This window comes from Venturia canescens, chromosome 10, assembly GCF_019457755.1.
Source record: "Venturia canescens isolate UGA chromosome 10, ASM1945775v1, whole genome shotgun sequence".
NCBI lineage: Eukaryota > Metazoa > Arthropoda > Insecta > Hymenoptera > Ichneumonidae > Venturia > Venturia canescens.
The window spans coordinates 10,765,598-10,785,817 of NC_057430.1; the positions used below are offsets into that span (position 1 = coordinate 10,765,598).

General features: G+C 41.0%; 1 protein-coding gene and 1 long non-coding RNA gene across 4 annotated transcripts in view; one reads left to right on the forward strand and one right to left on the reverse strand.

Annotated features, from left to right (window-relative positions):
• The window catches only part of twz (BTB/POZ domain-containing protein twz), a 31,677-nt gene extending 12,464 nt beyond the window's left edge, over positions 1-19,213 (forward strand). For 2 of the 3 annotated variants that reach the window (XM_043430585.1, XM_043430584.1), the window contains exons 2-5: positions 7,642-7,728; positions 8,528-8,755; positions 16,816-17,021; positions 17,946-19,213. In XM_043430585.1, the coding sequence (XP_043286520.1) occupies positions 7,700-7,728; positions 8,528-8,755; positions 16,816-17,021; positions 17,946-18,418 (936 nt within the window). In that variant the 5' untranslated portion in view covers positions 7,642-7,699 and the 3' untranslated portion in view covers positions 18,419-19,213. Of the gene's footprint in view, positions 1-6,520; positions 6,934-7,641; positions 7,729-8,527; positions 8,756-16,815; positions 17,022-17,945 lie in introns of all 3 variants that reach the window. The other variant, XM_043430586.1, reaches the window with a different exon arrangement.
• LOC122417237 (uncharacterized) lies at positions 14,287-18,007 on the reverse strand. The gene is made up of 3 exons (XR_006262249.1): positions 17,905-18,007; positions 14,843-15,119; positions 14,287-14,742 (listed from the first exon to the last, which is right to left on the reverse strand). It is a non-coding gene; the product is annotated as an uncharacterized lncRNA (long non-coding RNA).
• Positions 19,214-20,220: the final 1,007 nt, after the last annotated feature.

A 20,220-nucleotide genomic window follows, 5' to 3' on the forward strand; every position in this document is an offset into this window, starting at 1 on the left:
AAAAAAATCGTTATAATTAAACGGAATTACGTCGTTGGTGGTACACTCCGCTCTGAGGTGTTTGACCAATATTTTTCTCGCATCATGTTCGTGCGTTTCTATATCCACTCGTGCGGCATCGGAAGGATCACAGCCGTGTTTTTCCTCCCTCCATCGATAAATCACATTGCACACATTTTTGAGCTGAAACTGAAAGAAAGATCGACGAGAGGGGAGAGAGCCGGGAGGAATTACGGGACCCCGTTCGCTCACGATCCATTTCCAAACTGAAAAAAAAAAGATACGAAGAGTCGAAACTTTCCCACGAGGGATGCTCGAGTCGGAAGGGCGAACTCATAAAAACGCGCATGACTTGAAGAAAATTTTACGCTTTCCAGACGAAAAGTGGGCTCGACATATACTTTCGACGTTCCAAAATTTCAGACGAATTTTTCAAACCATTTTTATTCAACTGTAATGAGCAGAGTTTGAAAATTTGTATAATTTCACTTGAAAAATTCTTCAAAAATCCAAATACAATGGATTTTGAAAACCCGTAAATCTGTTTTCGGGGAAAAACTTTGGAAAAACTGAAATTAATTCTACAAAAACGTTCGTCGAAGAGCCAATAAATTCGTCCTAATTCCGGCAATTGAGTGCACGCGACAACCAAAGAAACTCGTCGTGAAAATACTGAAACAAAAATGAGCTGCTTCAAAAAATGTTGTGAGTCACGAATAACAAAAGTGACAAGAAAAACGTTGAAAACGAAAGTCTGGTGCTCGAAACTCTCTCGACGACGAAAAACTCCTTGTTACAAGAGCCCCACGCGCCTCCGCGTGAATTGAGTGCGAAATTCTTCGCTCGAAAATCACTCGAATGATCGGAGAACGTGACGAGGCGAAAAAAGTGTATAAACTGTATAAAGATCCCCTCGCATCATCGCACAAGACGAAGCAGAAGGAAAGGAGGAGGAAGAAGAAGAAGATGCACACGACGGGATGATGCAGTCCGCACGGCCATACCGCGTCAATAAATTTAATATCATGGTGTGCGTTAGAACGTCGGAGCGGATCGGCGGCAGGCCAAACCGGTCGGCACGCGCGACGAGCATCCAACAAATCCTCATGCAGCATACGTATCACGACTCTCTTATTTCTTCTCTTAATTTTTCTGTTTTTTGTGCTTATTTCCCTTTTTTTCATTGACTCGGAGCCTCACAAATATTGAGACTCTCTCGGATGCGTGCAACATCCTCGTCCTGCTTTGCGGATCTGCCGTTATAACATCCGCGACACTTATTCTGATTGCTGCTCTCGCGCGCAGTGACATGTGTAACGGCACAAAACGGAACTCGGTCTACTTGCTGTCATTTTAAACCAAATGGAATAATTTCATTTAGGATTAGAATAGAAAGGAAGCTTCTGAGTCGTTTGAAAAAGTTAGTTAGTAAAACTACAGATGGAGACTCTCGATAATAAATATATTTAAAGTAGTTCGGCCGTTCCATGACTAGTCAAGTTTGCAACTACTTTATGATGATTCATTTTAAGTCTAAATTATTAATAAAATTAATAAACACTTGCATTGAGAATATTTTTATCATAAAAATGTAATAAAATGCTTTAAAAATATCGTTAAAGATAAAATGTATACTTCGTCTTGACTAATTAATGATTGAGTCGGTACCGGTGACACTTCGAATACACATAACCTGGGCAACATTTTTATTGTGCGAAAGAAAGTTTATATCGGTGTAATGCCACCGAGAAAAAGGAATGGTCAATTCGTTTGAAAAAAGCGAAGCTAGTAGACGAATGAAAGCACGTGAGTCAGTCTGAAAAATAAATTTGATGAAATTCCCGCGATTCCCGAATTTGCGTGAAGTTCAATCAGCTCTTACCAGCAGTCCAACGTAATGATTGGCATCCGCTTTCGACACGTCAAAAACTCAAGTTTTTTCGTCTTTTCTTTCTTAAGAGCTCCGTAAGGTAATGTTTTTTTTTTTTTTTTTTTTTTTAAAGAAACGGAATCTGGGATAAATTTTCTTCACGAACTTTTCCGAAGCTCGAACACCGTACAATTTTTCACAATTAATATTATTGTGAGTTCTCCCATAGGGTACCGTGTTAAAAACTCAAAATTGTAAATGAAATAATTGAAAATTTTACCGCGTAAGAAGCCCTGGAACTGCGCTTATCGTTATCATGAGACCTTAAACTATCATTTACATTTTATTCGTTATTCACTTTTATTTTTAGGGTATTTTTTTTATCATTTTATCATTTTTCATTTTATAGGGTATTTGAATTGAACACGCCTCTATATTATTTTTAGGATTGGATAAGATAAATATTTTATTTCATAGTTAATGATACACGTTTTTTACAGCCTTGTTTCCACTCTCTCATCACCTTCTCTTCAGCCACAGCTCTCGCTGCCCTTCCATTGCCAATATTCTTAGTTTTACGAAGGGAACGATACTTTTTTTGTTTGAATATTAGTTAATTGACATAAGTAAAATAAATTTGTTATTCACGACCAGGTAATATTTATTCAAACACGAATCTTGTGACAAGTAATTCAACATCATTTCCTTTATCACGGAAATTTCATAATTTTTCATTGTGATTTTTAGTTTCAATGATAAATAATGTGGATTTCCCCTTCGCTTTAACGAGTTTACGAAACTTTTGAAATGGAATTGCTCGTTTCATGATCGTCCCTCGACCAGTTGAGCTTCGTTTAGAATTCTTAAGGGCATTACTCCATCATATTTTCTGTTAAGGAAAAAGCGTTTCAGCTACCACGAGGCCACTCAATTATGACATAAATATACGAGCGCAGCTTAATGCATGTGTTCGATCATCGCACCTCGCATCCTCCCGTTCTCTTCGTCCAACTCTCCCACCGCCAGGGACTCCGCGAAGATCTCTCGTGACTTTTTCAAGTGTGTATAATATTGAGCTCGCTAATAATCGCGACGCGAATATCTGTCTATATCGCAAGTTGCCGTCGTTAACCGCCGCGCCGCGATCTTCAATTAGAGGATTTAACGAGTCACTTTTAAAGATACTTCGCTGCGAGGATGGACCGACGCGCGGACCAGAAGCACTAACCGCGAGAACGCATTCAATCATCTTCTTGTGTAAATATTATTATGATGGAAGAACAAATCGCTGGTGCGGTTCATTCTGGATGGCAAACGAACGAAATTATTATACTCTTCCATGGCAACAACTTCATTCGTAGATAAAATATGAAGCTTCGATGAACTGAGCCATTGAAGTGCAAATATGTCGGAACTCGTTATAATGGTAACTGCACTCGATACTCTGAGGCTGGAAGCAATCGTAGTTTCCTGTAATTCAGTGATCTTTGCAAAAGTTGAAAACCCAACAAATGAGAAATACGTGAAGTACGCCATCGGCTTATTTATATTACAAAGTTCGATATGAAAATCGTAGCGAAAATTGTAGAGGATTTATTTTGAATGAGAAATGAGCTTGTATAATATAATTTTTTTCATATTTTCCTTCGCTTTTTCGATGCACACCCGTCATTAATAACTCGTGGAATATTTTCATAAAACGAGTGCCTCCAATTCTCTCTCTCTCTCTCTCCGTTTCTCTCGCTCGCTCATTCTCCCTCGTTCTTTCGGTCTCTTTCTGTTTCCATTTGCTGCATTGCTGAGTTTGATCGGTCTCGTTCTGATGGTGTGTCGTTCTCCCGAGGCGAAAAAACGTTGTTTGAATAAATATGTTCGTCGATGCATTGGCTCGAAGAGCGAGGAGCGGAATTACGGTGCAGATTTTGGTCGTTGACTCGGGGCGAAGGGAGGACACAAAGAGGGAATAAAGATTGAAGAGAAAAAAATTTCGAGACATTTCGAATTTGCATTTTCGGAGTCGCCTCTTCGCAAGGCTCCGTGATGCGAGGACCCTCGAGCCTCGGGCCTGAGTGTCCTCCTCGGAGAATAACTCTGGGCACTTTTGCCCTCCTTAATATATATCAACCTGCCACGAGTAGAAACCAGACTTGCATTATATCATTTTACATCTGTTAAATGTCATCTTATACCGGCTTCCTGATTGTGAATCGCCGATATAATCACGAGCATCGGAGATGGACAGGTGCACTTATAAAGTGAGTGGCAGAAAATAAAAAGGAGGGAAACGTACAAAAAAACGTTCAAGCCTTTCTCGTTGGTAGCGCATGTCGATGGATTTTTACTTACGAAGACCGAAAACACGACGCAGATTCATCTGCGTCAAAATTTTTATCAAAATACCTTAAAACACGATTTTTATATCTATTTTAGCTGTCACCCGTTCGGAAGATTCTCAGAAAAGATGATAAAAAAGTGAAAAAGGGGATGCCGGAGAGTGGCCCGACCGATAACCGCGCTCCTCGACATCCAGGGTTGTCACAATTGCCTTGGGCATTGAGTGAAGCGCACCCCCAATGCCCCTGGTACCTTCGAATGTCGCAGTTTGATTTTATAAAATGCGAAAATTTATGCAGCCGTGTCTAGAAAAATAGTCTGACAAAATATAAATTAAAATTGTCAAAATCTAAAATAATGAACTCCGAAAATCGTTCCGACCGAGTTTTTCCAACCTTATTTTTTTCCAAAGTTTTGATACACACTTGAGATATTTTATAAAATCGAGGCGTAAAACGCAATAATTAAAAATAACAAGTTGATTGTAATCATGGATGCTGGTTCTCCGATGTACCATCCACTTGACAATGTCCGCGCACAGTGAAGCGCGTCCAACAGCCGCGCCCTCTTCGGTGCCACATCGTAGCGTAGATTGTACAAGGATCTTGGCCGCGCTGCGGGACGCAAAAGTGCAGAGATAGAGAGGCAAAGAAAAAAGAAGGAGCTGAAGAATAGCACGGAGTAAGCGCGATCATTTACGGAGGACAAGAAACTAGCAAGCAAAGTAGAAGGAAAAAAGGGACGAGGGACGAGCAAGATAGATAGTAAACCACGCTGCTTTTCTACCTGTGTATCTATAAATCAGCGCCAGAAGGCCTCATACAACGTAACCCACACTTACGAGTGCACCTATGGGACATTCATCCTGGAAACTGTCTTCTTACAGAAAAATTACCATTCCACAGGCTGAGAAATTTCCTGTTGTAAACCGACTTCGATTATTTTCAACTGCTAACCATTGCGAGAGACAAACAAATATTTTTCCTTGAGGTTTTAATAAATTGGAACGTTTGACAATCGTCCCATTCCGAAAATTATTCTCTTTACACGCTGTCACGATCCGGCGAAAATGATTCTTGATCCCATTCCCGAAGAAGCTGATCAAATGGCCGAAGGAATGGCTATGCAGTACCGTTGTGCTGTGAATTAAAGCTTCTGGCGATGGGAGCAGAACTCACCTGGATGTTGCCCTCGAGCGAAGAGCCCCCTCAGATCTTTGTCACGGGAAGAAAAGGGATGAATAGCGTTGGAGAAAATAATTGTTCTTTGTAAGGGGGCAGCAGGAATAACGAACGAATTAGAGAAAAGGGAATCTCGCATCCCGACTGTTCCAGACGGAATGCTACTTTGGCAGCAAACTACTGAACTTAGAAGAATCTTTTCTAATACTTTTTTTTAGAAAATTGAACGCTCTACAAGATCGGTCCTATGCATTATTGCTCTATCTCCAGCCGTTTCGACGCTGGACCCTTCAACAGGTAAGACCTTCCGCGTCCTTACGTTGCTTCATCAGCAAGGAGCCGAAAATCATTCCGACAGTTTTCTTCCCAATATTTGGTCCACGACTCAACTTCACACGACTGACCACTCAACGTAGGTCAGACCGTAGCCATTTGTGTACCCAATTCACTGCTTGAATTGCTTTCGAGAGCGCGCTCTCTCTTCGCCCTCGCGAGAGGAGCTTGATGTGTGCTGGCTCGGGCCCTCTGCTGCCTTGGGATACAGGACGAACGCGAGACTACACCCGCACCCACATCCTGCCAAGAATCTACTCTTCCTTGCTTCTTCGAGACCTCCAGCAACATTGCACCAACTTTCTTTAATACAAATACATGTATGCCGCATCGTTGTAGATACAGAAACGCATGCAGCTTTAATGTATGTGGACCGTATGCATTTTAAGAGACCGCGGGCTACGTGCTCCGTGAAAGAACCACACACAATTTTCCTCAGGATCTACATACGTATGAGCCAAGAATACCGAGAATATAATGGCTACGCGAAACAGCGAATTCTGTGACGCTACGTATTCCTGTATGTAAATAATGATACAAAGTGCACCACGATTTCTCTGCATTCGTCAAGAATCATTCTGTGCGTTGGGGGCTTGGGTGAAAGGACGTTGGCGTTGGCGAGGAAAATGACAGGCTTTTAAGCCGTCGTTAACATTTTTATTTCAATGTTTATGTCAGCTATTTATAGCAACATTTAGAATCCCATTGAAAGCCAAAGGCTCAAGCTCGCCTTGTCGAGCTTCCAGGTTATGAATCGACGCATAATTATGCCGTTTTTTATTTCCTCCCTTCTTTTTCCTAGTGCGCTCGAAACCGCTGTACATTGTAGAAAAGCAAACATCGAGGCAAACCTGATTGGCTCATTAGCACACACCGAAACTATAGACTCGAAGAACGAATAGAATGCGCTCCCGCATATCAACTTAACGCGCTTGAATTTCATCGGTTTCCCTGCATGCTGCAGACGGACCCGAACGGCTTCGAGTTTCTATTCATCGAACCCGTTCTACCTCGCATAGCAAAACTGCTCCTACCGCTGCTGATCATTATTGAAACGATACTCATTGACGGCCCGGCAATTGATCTTGTTAATGGTATTTGAACTCGCGGTACTCAACGGGATCGACTACAATGGATATAGAATGGAAAAAACGCTGTTGCATTCGCTGTTTCCCCGGTTTCCCGTAACGGGGGATTCTCAACCTGAGCAATCCGGTAACTCGGATTTAATTCATCTTCCGACAAATTCTTAAGGAAGTTGAGGCATTAGAATGAAAATGATGTCACCGCTTTTAAACCGATTGCATCTTATAAAGTGAAGTGTAAAAAAAATCAGTTGAATTTTCAGACAGTTTAGGAGCGTCGTTGCTGAGAAAAATCAATAACAATTTGGGCCAAATAACATGTAATCTTATGGAAGTCAAGACACATTCGGTGATATCTCCGTTAAAAATGATGCTAAAAATATGAAATTTTTTGGGCAACATGAGCAAGGCTTGCCGAATAATGTCAATTTTTTTCAGATTTATTAGGAGATTTGCTGAGATTATATTAATAATAATCTGTTTTCCCTGCAGTTTTTTGAGGCTAGGATCGTCACCGTTCGTGTTTTCGACTGAGCTTTCACCAGTTTTTCGTCTTTTTTTCCCCAACTTTTCTTTAAAGTGTATGGAACATTGCCAAACTGTAAACTGGCCTAACTTTTGAAAGGTACAGGTAATCACTTTTGGGTAAAAAAAATGACTGTACAGCCTCAACTTCCTTAATGCTCGCTAATTTTTTATCAGTTTTTTGTATTCATCGCTCCTAAAAACTCTGAAATATCGAATACTTTCGCGGATACTCGAAAGCACGAATTGCAACTCTTTCAAATATAATATGAAACATGAATAAATGGATTTTCTTTTTATGATATCGTTCCAGGCGGAAATGTGATGCCGACGGGAAAGAGGCAAAGGCGGAACTTACGGCGCAGCGCAATATGTTCCCTAGCGCCCAAATTAAAATGAGGTACCCACATTCACGTACTTTGCAATATCGCTTTACACATTTCTCCAATATCGTATGTAAAATATCGTCGAGGTACAAACGCCGATGAAGAGTATCCATAAAACATATTTTTCCAATATTTCTTCCCAGCTGTTTGTCCGTAAGCATCATTTTATTTCGATTCTTACGAGTGAGTGGAATTATTTCATTCCAATATGTCGAGTCCTCAAAAACTTGTTGTTATTTTATCGAATTCTTGTCTTTGAGCCTCCAAGTAACGAGTTTATTGACTTTTACTAATATTTACAATAAGAAATCGATTTTGTTTTCTCTCCTCAGTACGAGTTAATCCACGTTTCATGGCTTCGAAAGATCTAAGGATCGATTTTTCCCAGAATCGATTATTAACCAACGATCAATCGATTTTTCAGATCGATTCTCTCCAACTAATTAATTATTCGAATTGATCTTTCAATCGTCAGATCGATTTTTCAGTACTGTTTTACCGATGATTCGGAAAATTTTACCCGCGCGAGTCGTGAATCGTGAATTGAAGAGAAGTGGCGCTACTAGCTGCGAGCCAGCTATTCAATCTCCCCTTCCATCCACACTTCAGTCACAGTTTCATCACACTTATTTCTCATTTTTTATTGAAATTCACAAAGTCGATCTCCGAGTGTTCAATTATTTATTACGGAATTGATTTTTGTTGTACCTCAATTCGACTCGATTCAACGAATCGATTTTCTTTCAACAATCCGACATCCCTACTTCGAAATCCACGTCTAATGTCCCCTAACGTTATAAGTATATTTGTCAGATTGCTGTCGCCGAGCAGTTCGCCAGCAACGTCGCCGACGATGTCGAACTCGTCGTCCCCGACACCACCGACACCATCAGCACCGGCAGTTACTGCGGCTGCAGCCGCTGCATACAATGCCAAGATGACGGGTATACCGTGCGTCGCTGCAGCCTCGAGGTATACCGCACCTGTTCACATTGACGTCGGTGGCACGATCTACACGTCTTCTCTCGAGACGCTCACCAAGTAAGCAATTATCCAGCTCTTATGTCCCTAAATAATAACTGTCGGGCGAGCACGTGTATTCCGATCTACGCTGCCCACGTGTTCGCGGCTCCTTCCGCCCGAATCGTAACACGAGCGTGCTCCTTTTGAAAAAAAAAAAAAAAAAAAAAAAAAAAACAACATCACTCTGGCAATTGGCTCTCGGAATTTTCTCTTTCTGAGAGAAGAGAAAAGGGAGCGAGTCGACTATTTTAATAATAGTCTTTCGATGCTTATTCGTCTCGACGAAGAATGTGAATGTGGAATCGCTTCGGAAGGGCCCAAAGACTTTGAAAAATCGGAGCAACCGTCCTTGATGCTCGTTTTTATTTTTGTTGTTTTGTTTTTACTTTTCAAGTATTATTCGCTTTTTTAAACTTAGTCGTAAAATAATGGGAGTCATTGAAAAAAATATGTGAGAAAATGGTAAAGAGGAGGAAATTTTTAAACCTCACATACTTGTTTTGATTTTCACCAAAGAACTGTCAAGTTCATGGATTTTTTGAATGCGATTTCCCTTTGGTCGAGAATTTAGCGCGACAAATTTTGTAAGATTTTATTGAAAAATCTGTCGTCCTGGCTCTCGGTGTGCAGCGAAGTATCGAAAGATGTTTCGGAACGTTTCGAGGACGACTTTGAAGACCTCGTCGATCCGCCGAACCATGGAGCGGCTCCGTCGAGCAGCTTCTTCCCTCATCGAGTCGGCGTCGACCTCATTGTTTGGTCGAAAGAAGATAAGTCGGGCCGTACAAACGCGTCGCGGTAAATGGAGCGCTGGCCATGGTATTAGCCTATTTCTTGGACGTGCAATCTCCCTCGTCGCGGTGCAATCGACGCGTGGATTCGCTCGCTCATGTCCATCCGGATTATTTAATCAGTCTCGGTGCGTTCCCCAGTCGAAGCGCGGCGCCATGTTGGATGCAGCGCATCGCGATGTCTCGGCATGACCGCAAATCGTTATAAAACGCTTCCGCGAGCCAAGAGCCAGCGACGGGGAGGGGCGCCGTTCGCACTCGAAATAGTTACGTGCACAGGCCACTTTTTTACGATCGAGGCTGTGTCCAGGCTCCGTAATGCCACGCGGAAAAGCGAGTGCGAAAGCATGGTCATGCCAATCCAGGCGCTACATTTGTCACCTCCGCGCTCCACGTACGCATCTGCATTCACATTAGCAAACACACGAGCGCACTGGAGAGCCATCGCATCCCGAGATCAAGCGGCGGCGGTGCCGGCGCGTTGTGATCAAACGATAAATAACCGATGCTGCACACGTGCTTTATAACGGCATCATCAATTTTCGAACGCATTTTAGCCCCAGGCTCTTTAGACAACGGACAACGTTATCTCCGGGCATGTATTTGAGGCGGACACGATGACACGCGTGTATATTGTTCCGCCGATGTTACTGCACCGCATTTCCCCCCTTTTTTCTACTCTCGTCCACATATTCTTCGTCTCTATTCGTACTGCCCTCCGCAAATACAAAACCGGGATGATCCCTCGGTTATTCAAAAATTAACGGGTTAAATTACTGCTTTGAGGAACACTTTCGAAATTTTTTAGTGAGCGAAGGAACTGAGGAAAAATTTTCGAAATTTTTCAACGACAGTGACGAACCAATGCCAGGGAGAACAAGAATTTCGAGGCTTCTGGATTCGAGATTCTTTGATGGACTCTTTCTGTGCGTGCGTTTGAAAAAATTCGTCCTATGATTCGCTGTGTATTTTATTAGAATCATCTCAATCATTGCTCGCGTGAAAAAAACGTTAGGAGTGATGACGAAAATAGATAAAGTTTCGAGCCAATTAAACGATTTCGAATCCTTCTGGAAGTTCGTTTTGTTTTGTTTTTTTTTTTTTAACATTAAGAGTTTCATTGAAAAGCACATACAGATCTGAGTCTCGTTCTCAAAATGTAACACAGAACAAACTATAAGTAATCGTTTCCTCTTGAATTCGTTGTTATTTTTTCTACAAAATGAAACTGTTTTAAAGAGAATCGTGAAAACGAAGATAATGGAAATTGAAATTTTCAACTTTAGCAGTTGAAATTCGGAAATTTGAAGTCAATTTTATTTGACAACGACAGAGACAGTGGAAGGTCTGACAGCACCTTGAGCCAGCTGGTTCAAATTATAGGTATAGCAAACACATACGAATAAAAAATGGCTGGCACATTTTGCTTGACGACTTTACTACGAAAGTATTTGAATCGCTGTCATTGTATTAAAAATTTATCATTTTCAACAAATAAATGACACATTATTTCGATAATCGCGAGAATAGATGTTAATAATAGTTTCTTTGATCATCAGAAGAGCAAAAAAGTTCAGTTGCTTTCTGGAGCCACGAGATCTTCCTTCGTATCACTCTCTTGTCACTTGTTCGCTGTGAATTTTCAGGCTTCAAAAAATGACGTTTGAAATATTTTTTTATGCACATTGAAGGTTTGAAGATTCTTCTGACGATACCTTCGAAGTAATGAAGTGCCTTGAAATAGCTTCGACTCTCTAATTGTTGAGAAGAATCTTGTTTTAATAGGATATAAATAGAAGCAAATGAGACCGAGATGCAGTCGATCAGACCGAGCTCGTACCGCAGTGACTTTCGTTTCGTTGTAATTCTCGTTTTGCATTAGTTTCAACATCGTTGAAGTAGTAAGAGCGTGGAATGTGCCGAGTGCATGCGCTTTGAATAACAAGTACGCGTATAAAAACTCCGAGAGACCGAGGAATCGGCGCGCGCGGTCTTTTGCATCCGCTAATACGTGCGCGCATACGGAGACGCGTTCAGAGGGATCCGTCGAGGTAACGAACCCGCAAATCAGACGTCCGCTAACGTCAATACACGAGCGTGGAAGATCTTTCCTGTGATCGAACGTGACGGACGTCAAACGGGTGCGTTTTCGGGCATTTCGTTCTACGATTTTATTTTCTGTCTTCTATTTTTTGGGTCGAGAATTTCACCGGGAAATAGCGGTCCATGGCTGAAGCTTCAGTGAGACAATGACTCGCCAACGAGATCAACTTCATTTCGACATAAAAAGTAAATCAACAAAATTGCTCATGCGGTTTCAAAGATTTTTTTAAAAATCGCTTCGATAGTCTCGCGTTTTGTGTCGTCTTCAATTCTCAATTGTCGAATTTTATCTTTTGCTGGAGATTTAAACGATCGAAGGAAATCAACGTCTAGGCTCGAACGGTAGAAGCTTTTTTCGAGGGCATCAAAACACTAATTTCTGGATAATTTATTCTCCGCCAGAATGATTCGAAAACGAGTCGTAATCCACGAATTCATTAAATCCGGTTGACTATTCTTTGCCCAATCGTAGCATTCAGTTTGAGCGTTCGTCACTGACCAAATAATTATAAAAATATTGATCGCATTGGGCTTGTTTACTCGATCGATCTTGTCAATCAATTGATTGGTTATAATTAATTGCTTTCAGCAAAGCCACTGCATTAAGCTGTTCAGGCACGTCATTATTATTCATGATGTCCCCGACATTGTTAATACGCTTTCAATTTTGTTACGCGTACTGTTTTATAATTAAATTTTACGATATTAAACCGGTTACGAGAGAATAATTTTAATACCAATGAGAATTTAATTTAGTTCAATTATCATTGAATCTTCGTAATACATGAAAATGGATAACGGATTCAAAACATTAGCATTATCGAATCTGATATTATCGATGAATCTTTATCTTAGAAATTCTATTATTCCATTTTCCAATTTACTAAAAAATGGTTGTTTCGACTAGAAGCAACCTCGCTCTATCTCGGACGAAAATTTGAATATTTAAATTAATAGCTAAACGAGTGAAATGAGCGAGCAGTCTGACGGAAAAAATCAGTAGCTGAATGTACGAATGAATGAACGAACTTCGAGTCAATAAGCAGCGATAATTACTCTCGGTGATAAGAACGACGAAGGTTCGAGTTACGCTAACGAGGCTTCGTTTAATCGTGACGACGCCGCACCACATGCGAATCTCCACGAAGAGCGGGATTGCACTTTCTCAGCTCTGAATTTCCGATTTTTCTCGTGGCCCTTTTTGAATTCGTTCTGTGCTCGCGCGGATTCTGCGGTCGGGCGGTCCGACCGCGGAATCTGAGTGATGTGAGCCGATCGTTTAGCGTTTTCCCATAGAATCACGTCGCCGTATAGACACACGTATTCCGTTTGAATGTGTGCGAACGAGAGGGTGCGAGTCTGTGTGTGTGTGGGTCAGGTAACTTTGCTAGCGGATCTGACCCGGGATCGGACCCCGCGAAGTGCTCACGGTCCGAGAACACCGGACCCAGGAATACCCTCCGGTAATCACGGTCTTCTTTTCTCTCTTCCTCCGCCCCCGTTTGCCTTCGGCGTTGTATCCAGCACGTGCACACACACACACACGCGCGCGCAGACACGATTTTCGCGTATCTTCGTGAGGAATATACGCATTCGAGCACCGTCAGAAATGGACGCACACGGATTGGATCGTTCCTCAAACAAATGGGCGTAAACGGAATCGCTTCGTGGGCTTACTCTCGGGGCTGGTGCCCTTTCATTGGCCAATAATCCACGACACGGCACCTGAAACGGAAACGTGAATACAGAGCATTTCTCGATGGCGAAAAAGCCTTTTGTTTCGTTATCAAACTAAAAAACAAACGAACGAATTCAGTATGAAAACGAAATAAACGAAACTTCCGGATGGAAAGAAATTCGAATTCGATTTTCTCACGAGCTTTTACGAATCGCCGCTTTTATTTGCTGAGCGAATGCGCCGGATATTAACGTTGGCAAACGGAAATCATATTTAATCGAAACGCTGAAAATGAAAACGTTTTTTGTCCTCTTCGACCGAACCCTTTCAACGACGCTGAAGTTTGCAACAATTTTTTATCCCACGAATCTTCGGTGTACGCTGAAAAACGACGAATTCCAAATTCGACAGGGAACGAAATTGGAGAATGGGAGGAATTATTGGAGTGTATTTTTAGATCATTTCGTTGGACTCCACCGTTGCAAACTTCAGCGTCGTCCCTTCCAGCCCTTCCTCGGTCCTCCGATTTCTTCACTTTATTTACGTCCCTTAAGCATTTCTTCCTGCGCCCCACTTCCAAAGTTCAGGGTGTCTGGAAACTCGTTTAATTCCAAAACAGTTTGATACCAACATTTCTTCCACGGACTTCCTGGTTTTTTGTCTCACAAATTTAGTCACGTTTATCGTCGATCGTCTCGAATATTAAATTCCCACGCGGAGAGAAAAATTTTGAAGGTTTTTACCAAAAACATTCTAATTTCCAAGTCAATTATCAATGAAAATTTTTAATTTGCCTATTTTGCTGTGACAAAGGTTTAAACTGTGCTATTTTTTCCTAACATAGTTCACCAAGTAAACGTTTCAAAATTTATGTTGACACTCGACGATGAACCGTCAAGTAAAATTATTATGCCGTTTTGCACGACGCTGAAGTTTGCAACGTTGGAGTTGAACGAAACGAAGAAAAAGAACATTTGTAATTCACCAATTATTTTTTATTTCACGAAATATCGGTGCAGCTTGAAAAACTACGAATTTCAAATTTGGCAGGTAACAAGATTGGAGAATTAGTGGAATCATTAGGAGTTTTTTTACATTATTTCGTTGGACTCCAACGTTGCAAACTTCGGCGTTATCGTTTTGCTATACTTAGTACTGTTTTCACAATTGAAATTTACAGTTGAACATAGTAAAATTTGAGGAGCTCGAACACGAGCATCGACCATATGCCAAAGTATTTAGAAATTTACTATCGTAAATAACAGAACTTCATTCGCGATTTTACGATAATAAACATGTGTACCGATGTATTTATTTTGACATCACTCATCAATTTTCACCGAGTCGCTTCACAAAAAATGACTACGTATGTTCGTAAGAATGAATAAATATTACCGCTAGTAATTCATATTCCTCGGAGGCTTTGTAGTCGGCTGAAAAAAATAAAGAGTTTTGAATAAGAAAAGAAAAACGAATAAAATTGATTTGACTGCTCGAAAAATCGGTAGACCGAACGATTCTTCGATTACTTACAATCCAGTTTGTTTGGCCCGATCACAGAAAGGTGTTTTCGTCATGAAATGCCCTTGCCGAGTGTCAAGGGCAGCATCGACGGTTGCATCGATTCCGGAGGTTCGTAGCTCTCGAAATAAACACGCCTCTCGGAATATATTCTCGTTCGATTTGGCTCCCGAATATCCATGAAAGCGTGTGTACTCGCTTTCGTATTTCCAAAGTCGACGAGCCTCGCGACGGACAGAAGAATCGTTCTTCCTTCTCGCGTTGACGTTCGTAACATAAAACAACGTGTCTGAAACATAAAACATTTTGAGGCCTCAAGGTGATGCCTTTTTCTTCGTGCTTTTTCCCCTCTCTCTACTTTTTTTCGAAAGGAATAAGCGCCCTCACAAAAGAGGGCAGCATATCGCGATCTCCAACTCTCATCTCTCGAACGACGATGAGAGAGCCCAGTACACACTTATATATACGTAGATACACACCGAACGTATATCGTACCGTACGCCCGCGGTTACATATCTCTCGCAAAGTCGAACGCCTCGAGGCGAGCGGCCGCCGTCGTTATTATACGTTATCGGGGAGGAAGGTATGGGAAACAGCCTCCGGCTATGGTTCTTCATCTATACATCGGGTATTCCACGCCAAATTTACCAACCTTTGACCCCGTCCTCTTCAAATATCGCTCGTGTTTTTTCCCATTGTTCAAGTGGCTCTGAAGCGCTTTTAAAGAGTGAAAATTATCGTGTTCCCGAGTCTCGAACGGGCTACAAAGTGTCTTGGATCTTGTGCGTGTTCCAAAGTTCGAGAGGAGCATCGTGCGAGGATCTGGCTCTTGGAACATGAGCATCGATGCGTGCTTTTTTCATTTGTACTTTAAGCCGATCGAAGTCGCAATTTTTTCGTTCACTTTTCGAGCGGAAACGCTCGAAAAATCGAGGTTCGGAAGTGCTTGGAAGTCTGCTCAAAGGGCTGTTGAAATTTTGGATATATTCAATTATTTTTAGGGGACGTCGACGGAAAGTTAATTTACGGGAAAATTGTTCGATTAGAAAAATACTCGTGGAGAATCACTCGATCGTATGGTTAATCAAGGACAAAAATAATAATTTGTTTGGCTAACGGCGAGTTCTCTTTATCTTACGAACTTGAATTCTCCAGCGATCAAAGGTGCTGGGGAAATTGAGAAATATTTTTTTACAACTGTCAACTGACGCTTGCTGCCCGAAATTTCCATTTTCCAATGTCGATTAAAGATTAACGCGGAATTAAATCGAGACAATTTCCCGTCAGATCCTGAAAAGTATTACGACCAATTTGTAGCACAAATTTTTTTCGAATTTTTCGAAAGAATCTCGAGAATGCGACTAAAGTGCTGAATTGACTGAAATCTCCGCCATTTTCCAACTTTTTCATTCGTTAATCTTGCCTCAACTATAAAATTGCATTATGGAAAAATTAATTAATTTCACGCATTCGGAAATCGCTTAAAAACTCATCTATTTTTACACCCAGCATCAAGGTTTTTCTTCAAGGAAAATTCAGCTGTTAAAGGAAACCGGTTTGTTCCCTTGAATTTTGCTACACGATGTTACATTCCTTAAATAAAATCAATTATTGACGTAACTGAATAAATATCACATCCGACGTATTCCACGCAAGGTCATTAAGTCGACGACTCAGCAAAACTCTTTTCTCAGAGTGACACGCTCGCCTCAGGCATCCATGAAAAAAAGTACCTTTTGGCAAGGGGCTCGACAGATGTTACCATTTTTTCATACACGTTGTTAATTGACGGATATAAATAATCCTGGTTTCGTTCTCGTACGCCGCACGAAACACTAAATTTCATCACTTTACGAAAATCCGAAATATTGTCGTAAGATAAAAGCGTAGAAACGTCACTTGTTTAAATTCATCCACATAAATTTCATCGACCGGTTGATTTTTATTCACTTTTCACTCTTTCATGATTTTTTTCTTTTTTTCAGATATCCCGAATCGAAACTTGCCAAACTATTCAACGGCAACATTCCAATAATGCTTGACTCGTTGAAGCAGCACTATTTCATCGACAGGGACGGTGGAATGTTTCGACACATATTGAACTTCATGAGAAATTCTAGACTTCTTATTCCTGAAAACTTCGCCGATTTGGATCTCCTCCTCGAAGAAGCCAGATACTTTGACATTGCACGTAAGTTTCATCGATTTCAGATTAGGTTTTTTTTTTAGAGGTTAACACCAGAAATGACAGTTCACTCACTTTCGGTCGAGAGATTCAGCTTTATCGTCATATCGTCATTGTTTTGATCCAATTCAACTCGAAATTCAATAATCACATAGAATATCCATTTCAAGGACAAACAAAAGACGTCGAGACTGAAATAATCATCGCTGCGGTATTGAAATTTCATTCGAAAAAACCGAGGAAAAAACGTATCTGTCGCTACAATTTTTAGTAACGCTCGAAAAATTTCGAGAAATAAAAAAAGAATGGATAGTTTTTTCAAAAAAGTCATTTCGGTGTGTACAATTAAAATTTTACTCTGCATTCGACGAACATTCGACAAAAAATAACTTCTGCGAGCTCACTCAAAACATGATAGCTTTGTCACAATGGATGTTCGAAATAAATTTTTTTCTCTAAATACCAGGAATTGAACTAAAAAAATCTCTGACAAACTGGTCATTCGATGCACAAAATAAAATGTTTAGCGTCATAGAAGCAACACTGTTCTATGATTTTCACCACATGATTTTCGTAACAAAAGGATGAAAATAAAAATGAACGGTGTTCTTTTCAGGTTGAACGGCTTGAGAAATAAAATTTGAGGGAGCTTGTTGAACGTTTTTTTACTCAGTTTTAAAAAAAAAACTTAGAATAACAAAAATTGTTACTCGATAATTTGGACGTAAGGAAAGTCTTTTGAGCGGTTTATTGTCTTGTAAACTTGTACACAGCGACATGCACGTATGTCGCAGTAGCGCTCCGAGCGACGTTTTGCCGAACTGAAAATCACACTCGAGCCTAAACATATGACTTTTGTTCTATGTACGTCCGAATTCTTTGCCGTTACCTTTTATATCAGATCACCGTCAGTTTCTTCGAATTTTGCAGCAATGTGTCGACAACTGGAGCAAATGAAGAAAGACCGAATAAAAAATGGGACAACGACGATACCGTGCGCGAGTCCAACACCGTGTCAAACTGGCCGAAGCGGTGGAGCTGCTCCTGGCTGCAATCGTGAAACAGATAACAAGCGTACGGAGAGTTACGAATGCGTAGCTCTCCACGTGAGTCCTGATCTCGGTGAGAGAGTGATGCTTTCGGGTGGTCGAGCGTTGCTTGACGAAGTATTCCCAGAAACTACGCAGGCAGTGATAGACGCGCGTTCCGGTGTAGCTTGGCACCAGCAGGACACGCGTCACGTGATACGTTTCCCACTAAACGGTTATTGCAAGTTGAATTCAGTGCAAGCGATAACGAGGCTTTTGAACGCGGGTTTTCGGGTCGTGGCAAGCAACGGCGGTGGAGTCGAGGGCCAACAATTTTCCGAATATCTTTTTGTCAGACAGGGAATGAACACCTGACAGAACTCTTTCCCCTCCGAATCGATGAGTTGCGACGAACGAATCCGTCGCGGCAATCGTAACGATTCACAATAAATCGACAAGAAGGAACGAAAACAATCGCTTCGTTTTCGAAACTGTCAACAACAAGGCAGTCTAGAAAAGAACACAAAAATCCCAAAAACATCGATCACAGAGCGAACGAACGATCGCTGCAAATTCCGACCATCTTTTGCAGTCTCATTTCCTTTCCAAAATCGCGCAATGAACAAGCATGAATTCGACAAAGAGTCATTCGCTTTTATTTCCTTCAAATTCGTAAAGAAAACTGCTTGCTCTGGGAGGAGTTTGGCTAATAAAATCGACGAGATGTAAATATCAGCACGAAGTCAAACGATCGTTTTCGTAACTCACGATATAATAAACACGGTCGTTGTCACAGGAAAAAATACCCTGAAGAAAATGACCGAGGGAATTCGTATCACTTTTCAAAATCACTCTGAACGTCCAAGCTCTGGTCGCCCTCGATAAACTCTTCCAAGAGAGAAATTGGGGAAATTAATTGGTGAAAAAAAAAAAAACAGTCGGGGAGAGTGAGCTAGCTGGTCTTTTCTTGTTTATAAAATATCCTCAAAGGTGTACCTAAAATGTATTTATATGCCACGCTCATAACTGTAAATAATTATTATTATGTATTATATATTTACTTGGAAAAGTATCTAAAATATGATTTTAACAAACGAAATTATTAAAACAATGTGTTGAAACTAAACTGTGCGAAAAGAGAAAATACAAAAGTTTGAGTTTTTTTCAGAATTTCCTCTATTCGTACCCAAAGAATTCCTATTTCCGATTATCCCTTTCAATGTTCGCAAATAAATGAATAACTGATTCCTCATTATGACGTTTTTAGCCAAAATTTATCGAATATATCGGTCCAGAAACCGTGGCAAAATCACAGCAGTCATAAAAGCAAAATCGGAATATTGCGAGCAAATAACCCTAAATTTTTATCAGCTGATATATTCGTACACGAAAATAAAATCTTTTTTCCAAGTTCTCTCACACGATCGCGGTCGTGTGAAGGGGGGAAAAGAAGTCAAGCGAAAAATCAATATTTTTTAATTACTGAAAATAGAAACGTGTTTTCTATATTAAAAAAATCCTCAATTACGATCTTCCCCGGGACGAAAGGATCGGATTGAGCGCTGAAAAATTTTCTCTTGATGCGATACACATTGGGATTTGCTTTGAACGGGAATAGCCATTCGGAAGCCAGTCTCACCAATCGTATCAACGAGAAATTGTGAGGAAGAATCAATGAAGAAAAAAGGTACGTTATCTATAAATATATAATGACAATAATAATAATAATAATAATAATGGAAAGTATATAGTTCGATAGGACGTTTGGGTTGATAACGTAACCGCGGGAATAAGGGATAAAGGTGGAACAAACGTTAATGCCTGGAGGTGAGTAACCATGGTTACGGGGAACTCAATATCCGTATTGCCCGAAGCTCTTCGAAGCCTAGAGCTGTCATCCTTCGAACCCACCGAGCGAAGCGCCTAGCTGATTATATTCCATTTCTGGATGGCCCCAGGCTCTCGCACAGCCTCTATCACCCCCCGGCCCCTCCCCCTTTTTCATTTCCCTCTCGCTTTCTCTCTTTCTGTGGCTCCCCTCACGGTGTTTCTCTCAATACTCTCGACACGTGGAAGAGAGTAGCCTTTGGCGTCTTATTCAGCAAGACAGTTTGAAATTCGACGGTCCTAGGGACGTTTCTCGTTCCTCTATTCACATCCCGACCACGCATGCACCT